Source organism: Peromyscus maniculatus, chromosome X (assembly GCF_049852395.1).
Source record: "Peromyscus maniculatus bairdii isolate BWxNUB_F1_BW_parent chromosome X, HU_Pman_BW_mat_3.1, whole genome shotgun sequence".
Lineage (NCBI taxonomy): Eukaryota > Metazoa > Chordata > Mammalia > Rodentia > Cricetidae > Peromyscus > Peromyscus maniculatus.
Genome location: NC_134875.1, coordinates 57,138,004 through 57,160,234, shown reverse-complemented (window position 1 = coordinate 57,160,234; position 22,231 = coordinate 57,138,004). Strand labels below are relative to the sequence as shown.

General features: G+C 38.2%; 1 protein-coding gene across 3 annotated transcripts in view; it reads right to left on the bottom strand.

Moving 5' to 3' along the window:
• The window catches only part of Zmat1 (zinc finger matrin-type 1), a 57,200-nt gene that overhangs the window by 24,048 nt on the left and 10,921 nt on the right, over nucleotides 1-22,231 (bottom strand). The window contains exon 3 of one of the 3 annotated variants that reach the window (XM_015989744.3): nucleotides 20,694-20,972. In XM_015989744.3, coding sequence (XP_015845230.1) covers nucleotides 20,694-20,829 — 136 coding nt within the window. In that variant the 5' untranslated portion in view covers nucleotides 20,830-20,972. Of the gene's footprint in view, nucleotides 1-7,106; nucleotides 7,455-20,693; nucleotides 20,973-22,231 lie in introns of those variants that run through there. The other 2 variants (XM_006996417.4, XM_015989747.3) reach the window with 2 other exon arrangements.

Below are 22,231 nucleotides of genomic sequence, written 5' to 3'. Positions count from 1 at the left end.
TATGTTGAAATGTGGCTTCAGTCTTCAGTAGGAGAATTAATCAACCCTAGTTTCCTATTAATAAAACATGTTTTAGTCGAGTCTGGTGGTGCACACCTTTAATACCAGCACGTAGGAGGCAGATGTGAGTTTGAGGCTATCCTGGTCTACACAGAGAGTTCTAGGCCAGTCAGAGAAACACAGTGAGACTTCACCTCAAAAAAAGGTGTTTTTCTATTTTATTTCCTTCTTATATGGAAGGTTTATATAATTTGAGAAAATATAACTTTAACAATAATTTGGAATGAGGTTAGGGCCTTTGATCTGTAGTGCTAGGTAATAGAAAAAAAATAAAAATGTTGTATTAGTAAAAAGACTTATGGGCTGGAGAGATGGCTCAAGGGCTGGAGAGATGGCTCAGTGGCTAAGAGCACTGGCTGCTCTTCCAGAGGTCCTGAGTTCAATTCCCAGCAACCACATGGTGGCTCACAACCATCTGTAATGAGATCTGGTGCCCACTTCTGGCCTGCAGGTATACATGCAGGCAGAATACTGTATACATAATAAATAAATAAATCTAAAAAAAAAAAAGACTTATAACCTTGAGTAAATCATTTAACTGTTCTAAACTATTTCCCCCTAATAATACAGAAATATAATGTATAATTTCTAATTCCCAGGATCAGACAAACATAAAAGATGTTTTTCCCCCAAAAGTTCAATGAATGTTCTATACTCAATAAAAGTAGGATACTTACTTATCTAGAAGCTTTGCAAATTTGATTTACTAGTAGAGAATCACCCTAGTTTAATTCGGTGCTCTTTAAGAGATCAACTAGTCTTTTTCAACCTTGACCCAACAGTCACTTTGGGCCTATGCACTGCAAGTAGTTGGCAGCATCCCTGGCTTCTGACCAGTAAGCTGGCAGTAGCATTCCCTAGTATGGAAACCTAATGTGTCTGGAAACACTGCCAAATGTTCTCTGTGGGGTAAAACCATCTACAGTGTAGAACCAATCCAATCTATGACTTTACTTCATAAGAGAAAAAGCTAGGGATCATAGAAGAAATAAAAGATTTGGGAGAGCTAAAATTTTAAATTTGTAATTCTAAGTTTACATAGATATGGTTAAAAAATAATTGCAACAGTCTAGGAAAAGACAATAGTAATAGCAGAGGGATGCTCTTAGGTAACTTATAGCTATGAATATTAATATTGGTAACATTCTAGACTTAGGAATTAGTAGAATTTCCTTTATTGATTATTCATTCAGTTTACATCAGAATGTATGCTTTGATGATATAAAATTAATCCACTCTACAGAAACTTAACTTTTTTGTTGGATCATGCCTTTTGCAAACAGCTAAACTGTCATGTTAGAGTAAAATAACATTAACTCCTGAATCAAAAAATAATGCAACTGCATTTGAAATCTAAATGACTATATTTGAGACTTTCTCCTCACACTACAAATCAGGAAATTTAGGGTGAATTAGATTTTTGTAACAAAAAGTTAACACAGCAGAAGTCAGGAAAGAATAATGGTTTTGGTCCAAATTCACTTATGGAATTATAAACCACAGAGTATTTCTGAAGAAAGGAAATGGAAGGTTATCATATTTCTTCAGTTCTGGGAATGAGAATTTTGTCTGTTTACTGTAATGAAATGTTCTTCGGTTAGTCTGATAAATTTAAACTTACTCAAATTAGGTGATTCTAGATATAACTGGTTATATATCACAAAATCATTCTCACATTTCTTAGATGATAATTTGATTCTGTTCTGCAAAATATCAAATTTTATCCTTAGGAAACCCAGATGTTTATACAATTACTTAATATAAATTTTAATGCTTTCCTGAATTGTGAGTTTCATAATCTAAATGATCTTGATGTAAAGAAATGCAGCATTGTAAAGAACTTATATATTCCACTTTAATAGTGACAGGATAGAGAAAATCCAAGAACTGCAGCACTATCTACACAAATCTAATTATTCACAGAGAAATCTGTGAAATATTAATTTTGCTTTTGCAAAGAACATATGTGTTATATTTTCTGTGAATAGACCTTTAGAGATAGTCTTCCTTAAACATTCTTCATTAAATAGGATTTTGGGGGCAAGAGTTGACTTTTGTATTCCTTTAGTACCATCATTATCATAAGAAAAAAAATCATCAGAGCATAGTCCTGACATAGAAGAGAATGAGGATGAATGTTACACTTGCCACAATATTTTTAATACTCTCTTTCTAAAGGCTACACTCTATTTAAAGAGTACTCAGAAATATTAACTTTATAAAGAATGTACCTGTCAGCATGACAAATGCTCATAGCTATAGTGCTATTTTGCATCCTTAGTTTTAAGGTGATTAAAATAGCTTCTAGCTTATGAGTTTGACAAGTTCTTGCAATTTTACGTAGGTCATCACAGTTTTCCATGGTATCTCAACAATAACAAAATAAAACAGAATTAAAACAATTGGGAATACTATGTTTATGATTAATATTTGTGCTGTCTTTATGCACAACGAGTATTTGACTTTTGGAATAATAAGCCTTTGTGGCTAGGGAGCTCAGGAGTCATGCTTATAAAGCCAGAAATAATGCTAAGGCTCTGTGTAATCTTAATTTCCTTGATCCCATGACAGCTGCTTTATATCAGATAGCTACTAAATATATACTCCTCATGCCAACAGTTTAATACATGTGAATGAATGTGCAAGATTGTTTCAGACGGAGAGTAAATAAAGTTCTATCCTAGCAGATATGTAATATATAGTAGGAGACTTCCTTGTTAGACTAGTGACTAGTGATTATTTTTACATACTGATATAATTCAGGGAGATAGACACCAACAAATGGCCATTTATCTCAGTCTAGACATCTCCAATCTGCCAAATGTAGAAAATGGAAATTTAATCCTTTTTACTAATTATTTTTTGTTGAACACCAACATCAGACCCACAATATGTTTTGGTGTGCCTATAGTACATAAGGTATCACAGAATCAGACTTATAAGAAATATCTGAACAGTACTGACAGTCCAGGAATCTGATCAGTTATATTTAAAACTACACTTTTCCCACTGTTTGATTTGTGTTAGAATTTTCCTATCAAGCACTACTGAGCATAGTTTCTTCTTTTCTTTTTTATTACGCATCTGTGTGCACACTAGTACATGTGCGTGTGATGTCTTCCTCAAGATTGCCATCCATGTCCTTTGAGACATGATCTTTCCCTGGCTTGGTCACTAACTAGGCTAGACTGGCTGGCTAGTGAGCCTTAGAGGTCCTCTTACATTTGCCTCTCCAATGCTGGGATTGCAAGTGTGCGCTACCATGCATGTTTTTACATGGGTTCTAAGGGACAGAACTCAGAGCCTTATGCTTTTAAGGCAAACACTTACCAAATGAGCTATGTCCACAGATCATTTCTGAGTTGTTTTTATAGCTGTTTCTTTAGGGATTTACTTTTATTATTTAAATTTGAGTGTATGTGCGTAAATGTATGCCATGGGCATGTATGAGCAGGCATCAGATCCCCTGGAATTGGAGTTCCAGGCAGTTGTGAGCCTCCTGACATGGATGCTGGGAACGGAACTTGGGTTCTCTGGAAAAACAGTATCCTTAAAACCACTGAGTCATCAGCCCAGGCCCATTACAGATGTTTCTAATTCATCTGTTGGTTCTTAGCACTAGCCAGTATGGTTTACTTACACACACACACACACACACACACACACACACACACACACACACACACACACACTGTTACTCAGTTATTACTTAGTAAATGAAGAAAAGATTAACTAGGTTTTCTGATGGAGGACTTAGTGACAGATGACTCAAAGCATTACTGAACATTAGGGAGACAAAGGAAAGCCTTTGTAATTGCTATGAGAAGGTAATTGCTATAGTAACTATTTAACAACTAAATTGAAATCCACAATGGTTCTAATCTAAAATACAAACTCAGAACCTTTTTTTGTTTTGTTTGTAAAGGGAAAAATATGCAAGGAGGGTTAAAAAAAACTACAAATACTTGTAGCATCATTACTGGATCAGAATTCATCTTGTCATAAATATTTTTGAAAAACTTCACTTAATGAAATATGAAGCGTCCTAAAAAGCCTCCTGACTCCCCTTATCCAGGTATTCTCTGTGTGTCTGTCTTTTTGCATATTATTTTTTTGGCATTTCTTTTGCTTGTTTGAAGTTTGTTGTTCAATACCACAATAGAATTTTTTGAAAAATTTTAACATTCCCTGTATGACAATTTTTATGTCTACTGCCATTCGCTCACTACTAGGGTAGAAAAAAGGCCTTTGAATGTTGGCTACAATTGTAAATGGGCCAGCAAATACTTTTTCAAACCACTTTTAATGATCTTATCAGGAGTGATCTTGTAATAATTGGGATCTTGACAATACTCTGACATATTTCAGACTTATATCTTAACTAGGATTTGGAAAAAAAGGACATTGGCACACAATTAAGCAATATTTCCTTGTCTTTTGTATACTATAACTAGAAAAATAGTGTTTTATAAATATCTAAACAAGATTCTGAGGCCTAGTAGTGTTTGAATACTACAATGTATTAAATATTTACCATTTTAAGTGAAAATGTAAGGGGTTTTTAGTTTGGACTTCAGAGTTAATGAAGGATACTTAACTAAAATGAAATGACAGATAATTTTTAGATAAAAAGTACATCTGTTTTTTTCATATCCTAGTAAACTTTCTCAACAGTATTTCAACACAGAGTTTGCTACTCAGGGAGTGCCAAGTAGTAATTATAGTCAAAGTTTCTTATGATTTATGAATTTTTGTTTTCGTATATAGCTACAGAAATCCCACCAAAAGAATTATAAATGCAAACTCCAAAATCATCTTTCATATTTTCAGATCAAAAATTAATCTCAGAGTTTGTCTTGTCCAAGTCCCTTATTTCAGAAATGAAAGCCCAAATCAAGGAAATTTGGAACTAATTCAGGATCACAAAGTCTAGTGGATTTGTGAGCATCATAATCTGTATCTACTGTGCTAGACTTCAAATACTGTTTCTCTTTTATTAAATTATCTTTTCTCACATTTATTTTGTGTATGTGTGTGCCACAATGTATATGTGTGTGTGTGTGTGTGTGTGTGTGTGTGTGTGTGTGTGTGTGTGTAGGTCAGAGGGCAACTTGTAGGAATCTGTTCTCTCCTTTCATCATGGGGGTTCCTGGAAATGAACTCAGGTCCTGAAGCCTGGCAGAAGGCTTCTTTTCCTGCTTGTGCCATCATGCAGGCCCCTGACATTCTCTCTCTTATAATGCTGTTGTTATTTGCATATATTCAAAGACACTGCAACCAAAGCAGTTATACAGTGAGGCAAAAAGCCATTTTTCTATGAAATACTGTTTCGAAACCTTACTATGAACAGGTCACCAGAGCCAAACTGTTTAATGCCTACAAAAACCAATGCTCACCTATTTGCTGGTTATAGACAAAGTTTGTTATCCAAGTTAAAGCCAGGCATGGTGCCACAAACCTGCAATCCCAGCATTCAGGAGATGGAAACTGGAGGATCAGCTGGTTCACTGCTACACAGTGAGTTTGAGGCCAGTGTGAAGTACATGAGACCATGTCTCCAAACAAAACAGACAAAAAGGGAAAAAACAATCACAAAGTCCCTTGAAAATTTAACAGCTCAAGAGTTTCCAAACAATGGAATAATTCATGGCTGATTGAAGACATTAGTCTTGCAAAGGCTGTCTTCAGTAAGAATTGTTAATAAAGCATGATATCACAGTGGATTCCCAGTATTTAATAGGTGGTACTTATATAATGTGCCTATTACAAATATTATGGGGGATTTTTTTTATTGCTTTGCCATTCCACCAAAGTGGAAGGTGTGAAATACTATGGAATTGCACACAAGGGTATATAATTTATAAATGTGAAGAAATTATTTTATGAGGTTAATTTTAATGAGTGTCCTCTATCCAAGAAAAACGAACTTAAATTACTTCCTCTATTTTTACATTCACAATCTTTCATTTTGGATGTACATGAGTAAGATAAGGTAATCCAGCAAATATTTTACAGTACTTATTAAATCTGAGAGCTTCTGCAGAATCAGTCTTAACCATTTAAGAACATTTCCAAAACTGCTTTAAAACATACTGCAATGGCAAATTTCACAGTCCAATAGTAGGCTGTTTACAGATCTATAATAGTCTGTGTGAAGATCACTTATATTCAAACAGTCAAGAGACAGCTTTGCATGTTTGGCATAGTAAGTGTTGGCAGGTACAACAGCACTTACTGGAAACCAAAGAAATGTTAAAGATGGGCCCTTAAACCCTGTTTTACTAGGTCATAACCTCAAATACCAAAGAAAATTCTCCAAATGATTTCTGAAATCTGTGCTTCTGCCAAACACTGTTTCTCTTCAGTACAGGCCTCACTGCCCCAGAGGACCCTATGACCCTATCATCCAACAAATTCTACTTGAATGCTCAAGTACACATGCTACCCTACTCAAATTGCTAACTCCATCTCTGTAAATATCTCACTGCCAAGTTTCTACACTGACTTTCTACACTGCAATACCTAGAATTTCTTCAGGGTGGGTGGGTGGGGGTTCCTGTTACATTTATGATAGTCCCTCTTTGCTCTCCCTTTCCTTTCCCTGCTCTGGAGATCCACAGCACTTCTGCTCTGCCTCGTCGCAAATCGCACCTCTGCGTCCTACTTCACACTAAAGCGTCTGGCTAAGACAAAAATTATGTTTATTTTTTTTTCCCTTCAAACTCCTGCCTTAAGAGTATCTGCCATTCCTTTGCCTGGGGGCCTTTGGGGAAGGAGAGGTTAGGGACGCCCTGAACAGCTTCAGTCCCTCTGGCACTCTAGGGCTTAATAAGGGAGGGTGGGGTGGGGTGGGGTAGGGTGGGGTGGGACGGGACCAAGCCCAGCGGAGCGGGGCGGGACGGGGCGGGGCGAGCTTGGCCTTTACTGCGCCACAGCAGGTGGGGGGTGGGGCGGTGTCGAACCGCGCCCAGCCCGGGTTTCGGGCCGGCTGGAGACTGGCGGCGAAGGCGAACAGGCCGCCTTCGCGTCCCGGGACGGGAACTCACCTTCTCTGAGGCAAGGGCAGGTGTCTACTTTAAAACTACTGTCCCCCCTCCCCGCCGCCGCCATAGTGGAGCCGCCAAAGCTGCCGCCGCCTTCTCCACGCACCGGCAAGTGAGCAGGCAGGGGTGGAGGTGGCAGAGGAGGGAGGCACCAGCAAGGCCGCCGCCGCTGCCGCCGCGTAGGCGGCGGCGGAGGCGACAGATTAGGGAGCTTCCCGAGGGGAAGACTTCGCCAGCTGAGCTACAGCTTTCGGCGACGCCACCGCCGCCGCCGCCGTCGCAGCCTGGCGCGCACAATTGCACTGGCGTCTGGATTCCGTTAGGCTTTTTAAGCCCCGCCCACTCCGTAGCCCCGCCCCCTCCCCTCGCTTCCTCTTTTCCAACTCGGGCCTCGTTCTGGCTCCTGGTGTCCACCAATAAGAGAGCCATGCACCCGCAGGACGCCTCCCCCTTCCCCCTTGGCTCCGCATCACGGACGTCCCTCCTAAGAGGAAGAAAAGATGGCCAAGGGCGAAGGGCAAAAAGCGCGGGATGGAAAAAAAACAAATGTCCTTATACGGTGGGGACTGAAGCGCTAATCTAACACCCAGTTTTTTAAAAAAATATATCAGCATATTTCTTGATCTCACCTCCAAAATATCTCTAAAAGACATTTTCTCCTGTTTGAGAAGTCTTAGGATTGAAATAAGCAGAATCTGGTACTAGAGTCTTCATGGCCCCTTTAACAACAGCTTATCCATCTAAATTACGGTAAATCTGGTACTCAGTGGAAGAACTGAAATATTACTGATAATTTAATTATCATCACTTTTACCCCAAACTCTCAGAACTCCAATATTTTAATGTTTATTTCCTTGCCTTTAAAACATACTAATCGTCACGGAAATATATGCCTAAATAGTATGATTTTGTTATAATCATGAATACATACCTTTAAAACCTGGTATTACTAATCAAAATCAGACTTTTAGTTTGAAAAGTGAATGTGATTTATGTATTTAATGGAAATAATCTAATTGCCTAGCCCTGCCTGAGTGAAGCATTACTTATATTTTAGAATTCCCCAGCTATAATGTTTCAGTTTGTTGCTCCCAAGTATTCAATTTTAAAGATTTTCCAAAATGATCACATATACAGAAATCAGTATTTAGAAGTAAGTGCTACTTATAATTATTTCGCTAAAGACATTGTTTAAAAGCTAGAACAGTTTTATAAGTAACTAAATTTAAAATATTTTTTTCTTTTTCTTTCTTTTTTTCTTTTTCTTTTTCCTTTTTTTTTTTTTGTTTGTTTGTTTGTTCCAGCCAGGTTTTCTCCGTGTAGTTTTGGTGCTCCTGGATCTCACTCTGTAGCCCAGGCTGGCCTGGAACTCACAGAGACCCGCCTGGCTCTGCCTCCTGAGTGCTGGGATTAAAGGCATGTTCCACCTCCACCCAGCAAATTTTTCATTTTTTAACACAAAATTTATTTTTGGCTTTAAATAATGCTTACGATACCTAATTAAATTTGAAAGGCTCCAAGCTGTTTTCCAGCAATGAGACTTATTTTTTCATTTAAAAAATATTTAATGGTGTGTGTGTGTGTGTGTGTGTGTGTGTGTGTGTGTGTGTGTGTTGTGTGTATGCGCGTCTTTGTGTATGCAAGTGCACCACAGTTCATTCAGGAGCTCAAGGAGATCGGAAAAGGCATCAGATCCCCTGGAACTAAAACAGACTCTTGTGAGCCGCCATGTGGGTGCTGGGAACCAAACCCAAGTCCTCTGCAAGAGTAGTTAGTGCTCTAAACAGCGGAGCCATCTCCCCAGACCCCAAAAATGAAATTTGAAGGAAACAGTTTCATCCTTGGTATTTATTAGACTCTTTCAAGTAAATTACTGCTTGTATTCTGTTAGGTAATCCTACCAGCTGTTCATCAACTCTGTAAGGGTCCATGCATCAAAAAATCTCTTTTAAAAGGAAACAAATGCCCAGTATTGTAAATCTGCCCAAGAACCCATGGCTGGGGAGTTCATAGGCCCTAGGGGTGAACCTACTACTCTTTTGCTAAGTGGACATAATATCGAACTGCCCTCTAAATTCCTATCACTATACCCACAGATTAGTGCAGCTCTCAGACATGATAGAAGTTTCTTTGTGCAGTGAGTGTCTGGATATTAATGTAGAAACTGAAAACTAGTCAAAAAGTACAGAAATAAGTGTCTGTGGAGCGCTCAGCCACAAATGGGACACTTATATCATATCCCGTCCTGGCAAGGCTCAGGAGCCATCGAAGAGGAGGTCGTGGGAGGATTGTAAGAGCCAGAGGTTGGAGAGGACAAGTAAAACTGCCTTCTGCATGAGACAGGGCCATTGCATACAGGAATTCAGAGCCCTCACAGGATCTGTACAAGACTACATTCCAGCCCTGGGGAGGGGGCTTTAAGAGCCCCAACCCTAGCTGAGCAGCTATTGACAAGCTGAAGGCTTCTGGGGTAAGAAGGGTTAGTTATCTTTAAGGCTGTGGCCCCTGGTAGGTCCACAATGCTCCGGCAGATGGTCCCGCAACCAGGAATGTCTGAGCAGTTAAAATTGGACTCATTTGGTTGTTTAAAAAAAAACAAAGAGAACATAAAATTAAAAAAAAATACTGTATTTTAAAATTTCTGAGTCTTTTTGATACTATTAAAGTTTGCCTGCAATTTTAAAATTACTTGGCAGAAGTAAATAATTATATAATACAACCATCTTCACATTGTGAATAAATAGTATTCTTTAGGTTTGATTATGAAACTCACTAAAATTTGGAACTTTCTTTGGATAGTATTTTAGGACTTAGTTCATTTATTTAACATTTTGCTTGTAAGATACATTCATGTTGCTACTTGAAGCTGCAGTCATTCCCTGGTAATAGTGGACAAACTCATCTATTTCCTTATTAATAGACAAACCCAGCAGACTTGGACAGTGTTTCCTTTGTGTTTGCTCTCCTTTCCAGTCTTTCATTGCTTACTTCCTTGTCATGTCTTTCCAGAGCTGTGGCATCTGTCCCACTGATCATTCTCCTCTAGTGTCTATCCCTCCAGCCTATTTCCATATTGCTGTCATTCATCACTAGCTTCCCTTGTTTGGTTGGATGAAGTGTAGAGACATGGTTTTATATTACTGATGTTCTCATTTCCTTGATCTTATCCTTCACTGTCCTTCTCTCTTTTACTAAAGGAATCAACAATACTCAGTCTTACAGATTCCTGTGAAAACCATGTTATTTCATGGTGTTGTCAGATAATCTGTTTTTTCACTTGTTGAAATGACCAAGGTCCTCCCATATTAGGCAAGTGCCTAATAAAGTTCACACACTCCTTGAAACTTAGATAATAGTGCATTTCTTCCATAACCTATTCTATTTCTCTTCAGTTAATGCTGCTCTCTTCTACACAATACCTGCGGCTTTTGCAGAGAACCAAGGTTCAGGTCCCAGGACCCACATGGTGGCTCACAACAGTCTAGAACTGCCAGGACTAACATTCTCTTTTGGCCTCTGTGGGAGTCAGGCATATATTTGGTGCACAGACATACATGCAAGCAAAACACTTATACACATAAAAAATAGTGCTGGAGAGATGTCTCGGCCATTAATGCTATAGCTCACAACTAAAAAAAAAAAAATCAAAGGTGAATCTTACTGGATAGAACAGAAATGCTTAATTTTATCAACCAATGATTGAAAGGTGATAAGTGATAGAAATATCTAAAGTTGTTTAACAACATTGAAAGGATGTTAAATAGACATATTAAGATATACAAATGAAAATGCAGAAAATGGTGTATGTATTTATGCTGCTAAATAATTTACAAAACAAATTTATAAACTGAGTGTGGTGACTCATGATTGAAATCCTAGAACTGTGATACCCTGCCTCGAAAGAAAGGAAGCAAGAATTTTCTTCTTATTCTAAAGGCTGAGATTTCTAGATTAAGACACTGGTAGAAATGGTGAATGAGGGTTAAAGGATGAATGCTGTGTCCTCACAGTAGAAGAACAGAAGATAATGAACTCCCTCAGGCCTTTAAAATGGTTTTATAGATTAGTGTACAAAATAAACTCTGTGTGTGTGTGTGTGTGTGTGTGCGTGCACTTTATGTATGCATGTGTCTTCAAGCCAAGCTAGTGGCATTCTTCTCCTAATTTAATTACCTTCTAAAGGTGCCACTTTTTCTAAAAATTAAAAATTATATTTTATGTGTATGGGTGTTTTTCCTACATACATGTCTAATTAGTCTCAAATTTTTATATAATCTCATTTTTGTTTTCTGCTACCAACACACACACACACACACACACACACCACACACACACACACACACACTTGTCAGATTAGAGACGAGTCAAAAAAAGAATATCTTAACATGTTTAGTATACAATTATATTCCAAAATCATGCTTAATACTTCTCGTGTTTATAAACACTACAAAATGTACAGAAAATTCTACTGGTTAATCCCAAGTATAGGGAAATGCTTTCCTTTAAGTTAGGCTTACCTGTGCTGAGAATCTGATTGTATGGCAGTGATCTTCAATTGCTGTTGCTCTGACAAATACCCTGACAAAAAGCAACTTGGGGAATAAAGGACTTATTTGGTTTTGGTTCCAGGTTATAGTCCATTATGGTGTGGAAGTCAAGGAAGAACATTAAGGATTACATCCATTATCAAGAGCAGGGAAAAAAATAAATATGTGGGTCCTTGCTTTCTCACTTTCTATAGTGTTATACAGTTATGCTAGGAAATAGTGCTGCCCATAGTGGACTGTGTCTACCCATATCAAGTAACAATCAAGTCAGTCTACTGGCAACATGCCCACAGGCAAACCTGATCTAGAGAATTCCTCATTAAGACTCTTCTCAGGTGATTCTAGGTTGTATCAAGTTGACAGTTAATGCTAACCAGCACATCCTTAATCTGTGAAGAAAAAGGTGTTCTGATTCTGGGAATATCTGTAAGTGAAAACTCTGAAGATGCTACTATATCCAAAACAGTAAATTACACATCAACAAAAATCACCTATAGAAATTTCTGTGGTGAACAACAGAAATTCATGCTATCCTTAAAGAGTTGATGATGCATAGGAAATGATGCCAGTCACTTCCCTATTTAGTTAGCCAGTCTATGCCATTATAAAAATCCCAAGATATTATGAAAAAGGAAAGAATTACCAAACATTCAAAACAAGATACTTTCTCCATACTAGACATGGTATCTGTGCTAGGAGAGATTAACATGACTTCAGATACATGGTATGTAGCCATCAATCTAATAAAATTATTTTCCATAAAAAACAAACAGGAGTAAATTACATTCACATTATTTAGACAACACAAATAATTGATGGCTTTGATCATTATGATCAAAGTGATATATTTTATGATTATTTATATTATTATTATTTATATTTATGATTAAAATATATTATTATATATTTATGATCAAAGTTAATATATCAAAGTGATATATTAACACTTCCACTTTGTATAAAGATGTGGATCATATGGATATTCTGAAGGACAGTATTTAATCCACTATACAGATAACACCAATAATTGTACCGAGTGAGAAAGAATTGATAGTTATACTCAAGTATTGGCACATGTGATGAATACAACTATCTGAGATTCATGTCACTGAAGTTTTGAGGGGTCCAATAGTTTTCAGAATGTACTTGGAAAACCTTGGAAAGTCACAGTACATATTACAATGTTCTTTGTGTTATCCACCACTAAGTAAACCTAGACCTCTTTTTTTTTTTTTTTGGTTTTTCGAGACAGGGTTTCTCTGCGTAGCTTTGCGCCTTTCCTGGAGCTCACTTGGTAGCCCAGGCTGGCCTCGAACTCACAGAGATCCACCTGGCTCTGCCTCCTGAGTGCTGGGATTAAAGGCATGTGCCACCACCGCCCGGCTACCTAGACCTCTTTTTGTGAAGGTAAAATACTTAAGTTGGAATTGTTGCTCTGATGCATTTACTGAGTAAGTGACATGCAAATATACTAACTTCTAGTAGGACCAAAATCAGGAAAAGGCCCTGTAGCAGGTCTAAATTGGAACGAAAGTAACTCTGCTATTTGGGCCATATGACCTAATACAATGGTTCTCCACCTTAATGCTGGGACCCTTTAATACAGTTCATGTTGTGACCCCCCAACCATAAAATTATTTAATTGTTACTTCATAACTATAATTTGGCTACTGTTATGTATCATAATGTAAACATCTGAAATGCAGGATATCTGATATGTGATGCCAAGGGGTCACAACCCACAGGTTGAGAAACAGTGATCTAATGGCTCTTAATGGTATTAGAATAGATGAGGAGGCAACAGATTCCATATGCAATTTGTGATAACTATTTCAAGAAATTTACAGCATAATCTTTGATGGTCTAGAACAGGGGCATGCTATCTGAGTTGAAAAATTAGATGTGAGTTAAAAAGGAGTCTCTGGCACATTATTGGGCCTTGGTACAGACAGAACATCTGATCATTTATCAAATAATTAGTATAGAGCAGAAATTTCCCACTGCAGCTGTAATACTTTTAAACCGACATAATTATCTGTTTGAATGGGCCCAATGATAACTCATGGTATGGTGAAAGTGGTTTTTCTAAGATTGGTGTATGCAGCTCTAGAATGTGCAGGGAGTTCCAGATTTCCACATTAGTACTGGTCTTGGTGAATACGGAAGGAAAATGACCTAACCTGATTTATGGATGGCTTTGCTTAGCACTGGCATAAGGTGAAGAGCCATTTACTTTGTTTCAAAGCAAAAGTAAAATGTTGTAAATTTATACATAACGGAAAATGACTTACCAAAATGATGTGAGTACTGCAGAGGGAATGACTGGAGTATCAGGTACAAGGTAGTATTGGGGGAGAAGGCATGGGACGAGACGAATAGGAGGTCAGTAAACAGTGAAAATCTTTGTATTGTGTACTAATGCTCACTAGAGAGCATCTACTCCAGAAGGGATAGTAAGCAGTGAAAAGCAAGAAGAGTGCAATCAGTTGACACCATACAGTTATTATTAGCAGTCTACTAAGGTGCGAAAAATAAAACCCCAAGCACACAAAGCAAATGGCCAGTAACAGTCACTGTGGAGGCAATGGCTGAGTAAAACAGCATGGGTTTCCTGAGTTCATTTATCCATCTAGCAATTTTGGCACCGTGCTGTGGTTTTTGTACCATCATCTTTTACTTTTGGAACACAGCAGGAAATTTTCTACTAAATAACAATAAGCCCAGAGGTTTGACAACACAAGGAAAAATGTTAGAAATGTTAGAATATGTTCTTTTCTTCTTTACCAACTCTAGTGTGTAATTAATCCTGTAACTACTGAATTTTGAAAATGTGACATGCTAGTCTCTCTTCCCTGCTATTCATACCTGCACATGTACCTGCACAAGAACTTTTCTTAAAGGTGAGGTGGGATTTAGCAAAAAACAAGTATTTTGACTGCTTGAGAGACCACTAGAAGGACATTTTTCTGATAGGCCTAACTGAGGAACTTTAACAGCCTTTTATAAACCTGACCTATCACCTGTCCCCTTTACTTCACATAGCAGCAAGGTTTCCTCTACTTTGTTTCTCAAATATCCATAATTGCACAGGAAGGTAATGGAGGGTGTAGGTGAATTGTCTTAACTAAACACCCTTTGGTTCATAATACTAAGGTATATTGGCATCAAGACGCACCCAGTGTTAATTACTAGCAAGAGCTGAGATCTTCATTCAGTAACTCTGATACTGGTTCCACCTTTAGGAGATGCCTGTTAAAGTAGTCAATGCACCCTGAATTGAAGTTAATAGTTATCATTTCACTACAAGATGGAATCCAGTTTAACATATGAGAGTTAACTCAATGACAGTTAACCCAAGTCTCCATCAAACCAACACATATCTATTGCATAAGGGCACTATCTTCTCTCCTATTATACATACATATGTGTGTATATATCCATATACTCACAACCAGGGGCCCCCTTTCTACACTCAAATAATAACGTAGAGTTGTATTTCAGTCCTTCCTCACAGTACCAGAATTTAAAATGTAAACCAGCTGAATTTCCAAATAGACCCCCACGTACAAGAGACCTGTTTAGTGAGGTTATAGTTGATTAAGACATTGATCACAAGACAACCAGTGTGCCACTTTCACAAGATGACCATGATCACAAAAGCTCAGCTGATAAACTCATCCTTTCTATCCAGCTGTTTCTTAACACAAAACCAAGCCCCATTTTTATTTTCCAGAATCCACATGACTTAAAAACACTTTATACCTTTTGGTTTGTTTGTTTATTTGTATGTTGTTTTTGAGATAGGGTGGCCCTAGCTGTCCTGGAAATATTTAAGTACACCAGGCTGGTCTCAAACTCACAGAGATCCACCTGCCTTTGTCTCCTGAGTGCTGGGGTTAAAGGTGCACACCACTATGCCCAGCTCAAATGTGTAGCTCAGGCTGGCCTCAAACTCGTGATCATCCTCCTGCCCCTCCTTCAGCAAGTCCTACCAGCATGCACCACCCTCTTTATTTATTAATAGTCCTCCATATTAAACATTCAAATGCACGGTATAGATGACTTACATAGTCAGTACCTGATGTTGATGAGCAATTCTAAAGGCAATAAGATTGACTATAGTATTACAAGGACATGGATTGCAGTGTAAATCTTTCTGTAGTTACTGTATTACCCAAGACTGCCATCTAGTGAATAGAAACGATAATGCCGTACATCAAAGTTGCAGGGAATAACTGGAATATGTTTTTCAAGGAACAAGCTTGGAGCCTGGCACAGAATCAGGCAGCATCCCCTGCAGTACCCATAGCACAATCACCATACTTTATTCAATTCTTACAAATACCAATGGAAACTTAATGATAGTGATGAACAATTTTAAGGTAATATCACTTGCTTGTGTATTTGTTATGAGAAGTTAGTGAAATAAAAGGGTGTATGTTACCAAGATAAAAAGGAAGCATGATGACAAAAATTATGTCACAAATTCTTCACCTTTGGCTTTGGTCTGAAATTTTGTGTCCTTCCAAATTCATATGCTAAAACTGACTTCTCATTGGTATTAAAAAGTGGGACTTCTTGCAAGCAACCAGATGACATTAGCATCCTTATAAAAGAGGCTTGATGGAGCTTCTTTTTGCCCCCCTTTTGCCCTTCTGCCATGGGAAGACAGCTGGAAGGGGGATTCTGTGATAGATGAGCCTTCATTAAGCCCCAAACCTACTGGCACCTCCATCTCAGAATTCCTAGGGCTATAGGCATTACGTTTCCTTGTTTATTAATTATTCAGGCCATGGTATTAGTTCAAACAGATCAAGACACAAATTCATACACAGAATAAATAAAATGTGAAAGTGGCTTGGATACTGGGCCATGGGTATTTGAAGCAGTATGATGTGTTTTTTTTTTTTTAAAATCCTCTGAAACAAAACCTACTTTGCAGCTGGCATGGAGGTACACGCCTTTAATCCCAGCACTCAGAAGGAAGAGGCAGGCAGATCTCTGTGAGTTTGAGGCCAGCCTGGTCTACATAGTGAGTTCCAGGACAGCTAGAGCAAATAGTGAGGCCCTGTCTCAAAACAAAACAAAACACCCAATACAACCCAAAACAGGCAAAAAACAAAAAACCTGCTTTGCTGTGAACACAACAAGAACAAGTCTGATGAGGGCTTACAGATGAAAGCTATAGAAAATGCCCCATTATCTTTAGAGATTACCTAAATGGTCTTGCAAAAATGCCAATATGTCAATCACTTACCACCAGAGCTAACCAATCAAATTCCTGGGCTACCCATTTTAAGCAGAAGCAGAGAATCTATATAATGTCTATTCATATTATGGCACAAGAGATAGGGCATTGGATTAGACAAAATGCATTAAATTTCCCACAATGTTTTCTAGTCTTAATTCTTCTGAGTGCCTGGGAGGAATAATAATATGCAAAGATCATGTGCTTAGAATTTGAGAATGTAAGTGCCAGGAACAATACCCCTTAATATATGTATATTTTAACATTTCTTTTAATGTTTTACCTGTGTACATTTTAATTTCTGTTTTATAGGCGAAGAAATAAGTTCCTAAAGAAAATAGAATTTCATTACAAGTTTTTAGATTTTAGATTTCTTTTGAAAGTGCCTTTTTGTTCCTTAACCTTCTGTCATCATTTTTCCTTGCTATAAGAGGGCTGCTTCCCACTTACACATCTAGCTGTACAACACCCAAGTGTAACACTACCATCTTGTTAATTCCGTCTCCCCATTCTGACCTTTTACAAATTATGCCAGATTAGCACATGGATGGAGGACAGATAATAGAATGAATGAGGCTCACTGGAAATCCAGAACCTCCTCCTGCCCCAAGATGCTATTCTATATGGCACCAGGAAAGGTTTCAGCTTAAGTAGGTTGTCCTTGTCTAGAACAATGATTTTAAAGTTCAGTTAGCTAAAACTTCCTGTTTTCAGGGAGTAGATCTCATATGTTCAAAGGCTGCATTTTTGAGAGAAGAAAGATGTTTCAAAATTATTTTTGTAAATAATATATTATTAAATAGGACATAAATTTGGCAGCACTCTATTACAGATGCTAAATGAGGAGCTGCTACCAGATCCGGGATGACAATACTTACCAGAGGGCAGAAGAAACTTCATCCTTCATTTTATGTGTATATGGGGTACATAGGGTCAATCTCACAAAACTGTAGGAGACAGTTGCTACTAACATTCATAGGTTTTTGTCAGGTGAGAAAACTGAAGTACAGAGAGTCTTAAGTATTTTGCCTATATGAAGAATAAATGACAGATCCAAGATTCAAGTTCAACTTCAAATAGTCTAGTTTTCTCGTCTGTGTTCCTGGCAGATTCTCAATTCTGAGTGCATATTAGACTGACCTGGAATATGTGTAAGATATATTTGTGTCCATACCTACCACACTCAATTAAAAGGAAATTTCTATAGCTCTTAAAGTACTTGGATGGCTCTAGTTCTCCGTGAGATTTGAGACTCATTTGCTTACACTCTGGGGGGAATGGGCAACATGAATTAGCTCTTATTTTTTCTTTTTAGTGTTATTGTTTTTTGTTTAAAGCACAATAAAGTAGTTTTCTAGAACGCAAAGAGTGAGAGATATCACAGCTAGATCTTTGGTGAATAGTTTCTGCATATATAGAAAGATAACATTGAAAATATTTAATAACTGGTGTAAGACAGAAAATCATCAGAACAGACACACGGGTCATATGATGATATAGTCTTACCTGTATGTACTAGTTAAATTTTTTAAATTACATAAAATAAATATTTTTTTCTGTGTGAAAATTTGAATTTATCTTTTTAAAATAGCTACATCAGCTGGGCAGTGGTGGCACACACCTTTAATCCCAGCACCCGTGAGGCAGATGCAGGTGAATCTCTGTGAGTTCGAGGCCAGCCTGGTCTAACAGAGCGAGTTACAGGACAGGCTCCACAGCTACACAGAGAAACCCTGTCTCAAAACTCGGGAAAAAAATAGCTGCATCAGTTTTTTTTTTCCATATGCAGTTAGCATATTTTAACCAGACCCCTGCTTATGCCAATGTTTTAAAAGTAGAATTAAGTAAGCTGGAGTTCTTTTCAGGTTTGTGGCAGATGTTGCTTGGTGAAATTACTCATCTTAAAGTTACCAACAAGTAAATGGAGAGTTGGAATTAGTTTTAATAGACTAGAAAAACTGTTATGTTGTTGGTAGAAATTTCCACTTTCCCTTCTGTTCTTGCTGGTGCTCCTGGCCAGCCCTATGATTGGTCACAGAATACACATGCATCTTCTGGCCAGCACAACTTTGTACATACTCTTCTTTCAGTATAGGAAACAATGTATTTGTTTTGCTTTACCTCATCCACTTTGGCCCTGGGAGAAATGCTGACTGTCCTTGAACATCTGACTACCCTCTTTTCCTTGTTTTTCAGTGTTTATTCTCCCCTGAATATCCTTGACATAGCTATCTTTGCTTGGTGCCAAGTTCACTCCATTCCACATACCTTACAATTCTATGTCTTCTGCCTGCAGGCATGGTTTCTAGTTGGGTGTTTTACCTGGGATTTGTTTGGTTTGTGAATTCAGACTTCTAGCTGCTTTCAAGTCTAGATAAGTAGGTATTATATACATTGCCTGGACTTTTGACTTCTAACATTTTTCACCCTGTTTTCGATCTGCTGGTAGCCATCATATTCAGGAAGTAAAAATGCTACTAACACAGGATACTCTATAAAGCATAGAAAATAATTATGTTTGATTATTTAATATATGTGCACATAGGCAGTCTGAACGAGACTGCTGTCAAAAGGCAAAATACAACAAATTTATCTCAAAGACCCCTAAGTGACTTTGTGGTGCTTGACTCAGCAGCATTTCATTTCATGAAACAGAAAGACATGTTCCAATGAAGTGAGCAGAAGACTGAGAAACGAAGAGAAGCTGAAAAAAGCATACACAAATAACAAACCGGATTAGTTGTTTCAAGGTTCCTTTGGCAGAAGATATATAGAGAGAACAAAAGAAAACACACTGATTGGTTAACTTTAGGTTACTTCAGGTTACTTTTTGGTATAAAGATTGGAAACAGGGACGATTTTGTTTTCATGCCTACTATAACTGGCCTGCCTGAGAAATTGCATTATTGCCTCTCATTTGTGGAAGGTCAGATAACTTGCTTCAGTATGAGTAACAATATTTCACTATTTGTTATGCTCTGTCGGGGCTTCCTGCAGAAGCTTAGAATCCCAAACAATGACCTCCTATAATTTTTATCTAATATAAAGTAGGACATTTGGCACAGGTTATTCAACGATTTTTAACATGTCTTTCAGCACAATATTAATGTTTCTTTTTTCATTTCAGCTCATCCTAAATTCATTTGCAAATTGAGGTAGTTGTTTTAGTCCATAAGATTCACAAAAAGAATAACAGAACTCAGCTCCTCTTTAAGCAAATGATTATAGTTTGAGACAATCCCTTGGTTAAGCTCTCAAGGTGGTAGGAAGACTTTTCTTGGAAATTTATATCTTAAAAGTCCACACCCTTATAAAGAGTGATTTACATTCCAAATGTTAGATTTAGTGATCTCGGTTAGACTTCACAAAGACAGGCTCTTGGGAGGGAAAATAGCTTTTTTTTTTAAATAAATAGAAGCATTACAGTAGCTCTGTTATCACCAACCACAGGGCTTTAGACTCAAGGAGAATTTATGGAAGCTGTCTGAAATGCAGCTACAAAATCACCCACCGAGCTGGAAAGTCTCAGAATACCTTATCTCCCTGTCTGGTCTTAGCTGCAGGACACTAGCAGAATTGGGATTGTTCTTAAACTATCTACCAAAATAATGGGGATTAAATAATTAAAAGCTTTCTACTTTCTGCCAATGCTAGAGAATCAGATCATTCTTCTAAATCATAAATGTTGATGATCAAATATTAGAAACTGGTTAGCATTCATATTAATTTTCTTTTCACTGTGAGAGAATACCTGATAGAAACACTCAAGGGAGGAAAGGTTTTAGTTTGGCTTACAGTTTGAGGAGGTACAGTTGATCGTGGGAGGGAAGGCATGGCAGCGGGGTCTCCTTCCATGGCAGCGGGAGTTCCATCCATGGCAGCGGGGACTCCATCCATGGCAGCGAGCGTGCATTGCAGCTTGATGATGCATAACTTGGGCCAGGAAGCAGAGATGAAACTGGAAGCAGGTCAAGGCTATAACCCTCAAGACCTGCCTCCAGTGATGGACTTGGACTTCCTCGGCTCAGCTCCACCTTCTCAGAGTTTTGAAACCTCCCCAAACAGCACCACCAGCTGGGGACCAAGTGTTCAAACACAGGAGCCTTATATTCAAACTGTAGTATGCCTCGATAGGCTCATGGCCATCTCATAATGACATATGTATTTAGTCTAACTTCAAAAATACCCAGAGTCTTAATATTCTCAACACCAGTATAAGGAGACCCAAATCTTTAAAATTCAAAGTTTCAGGCAAACTCTTATCCTTAAGACCTAGTTTTAAAAAAAAAATCCAGGGGCTGGAGATATGGCTCAGTGTTTAAGAACACTTGCTGCTTTTGCAGAGGACCTAGGTTCAGTTTCTGGCACCTATATGGCAGCTCACAACCATCTGTAACTCCAGTGGTGGTGGATATAACACCCTCTTCTGGCCTCTGTGGGCAGTGCATGCACCTGGTGCATTTACATGCAGGCAAACGCCTATACACATAAAATAAAAATAATTTAAAGAAAATAAAAGATCCAAGTTACATACTTCCAATATACAGTGGCACAGAATAAACATTCTCATTTCAAAAGTAAGGAATGGAAGAAGAGCAAGGTAAGAGCAGAGAAAAACAAGACCAGAACACCCCAGGACAATCAATCTTTGCAGCTCCATGTCCAACATTAGAGCTCATGATAGCATAATGTAGGTTGTGATAGGCAGGCTTGGGTAACCTTGGCTCTCCAGCCTTGCTTCCTGCAACATACACATTCTCTCTCTTGGGGTGACTCTACTCAATGATTTCAACTTCCCTCAGCAAATATTCAACACTTCTGGCATCTCCTTTATCCTAGTGCCTTTATTGCGGCCTTAGGGCTCACTTTAACAGCTGCATGCACCAGCCTATCAGGGCCTCTCTTCTCTTCAGAGCATATGACTGTTAAACATCATCATCTAGCCTCAAAGGCTTTTCCCTCCGAAGTTCCGGTCAAGCCTTCAAAATCACATAACTATTGCATTTAGTATGCTTGTTAAACTAGCACCACATGGATGATACTAACAAGTTTTGCTTCCAGCTTGAAATGTGGCCTGGCCCTGGTACACAATGGCTCTAGTGGCCTCCAAGTGCTTGATTGGGAAAACATTTCCCTGTTTGAGCAAGGGATTGTGGGGTGGGGGATCTTCTCTTTTCAAATATTCTACTTTTATTTATTTTATTGATTTTTAATTTGTATGCAGGGAGGCATGGGGTGCAGACATGTGCATGTGCATGTGGTTGCCCATGGAGATCAGAAGAGGGCATTGGAACTAGAAGTGGAGTTACAGCAACTGTGAGCCACCCAACCTA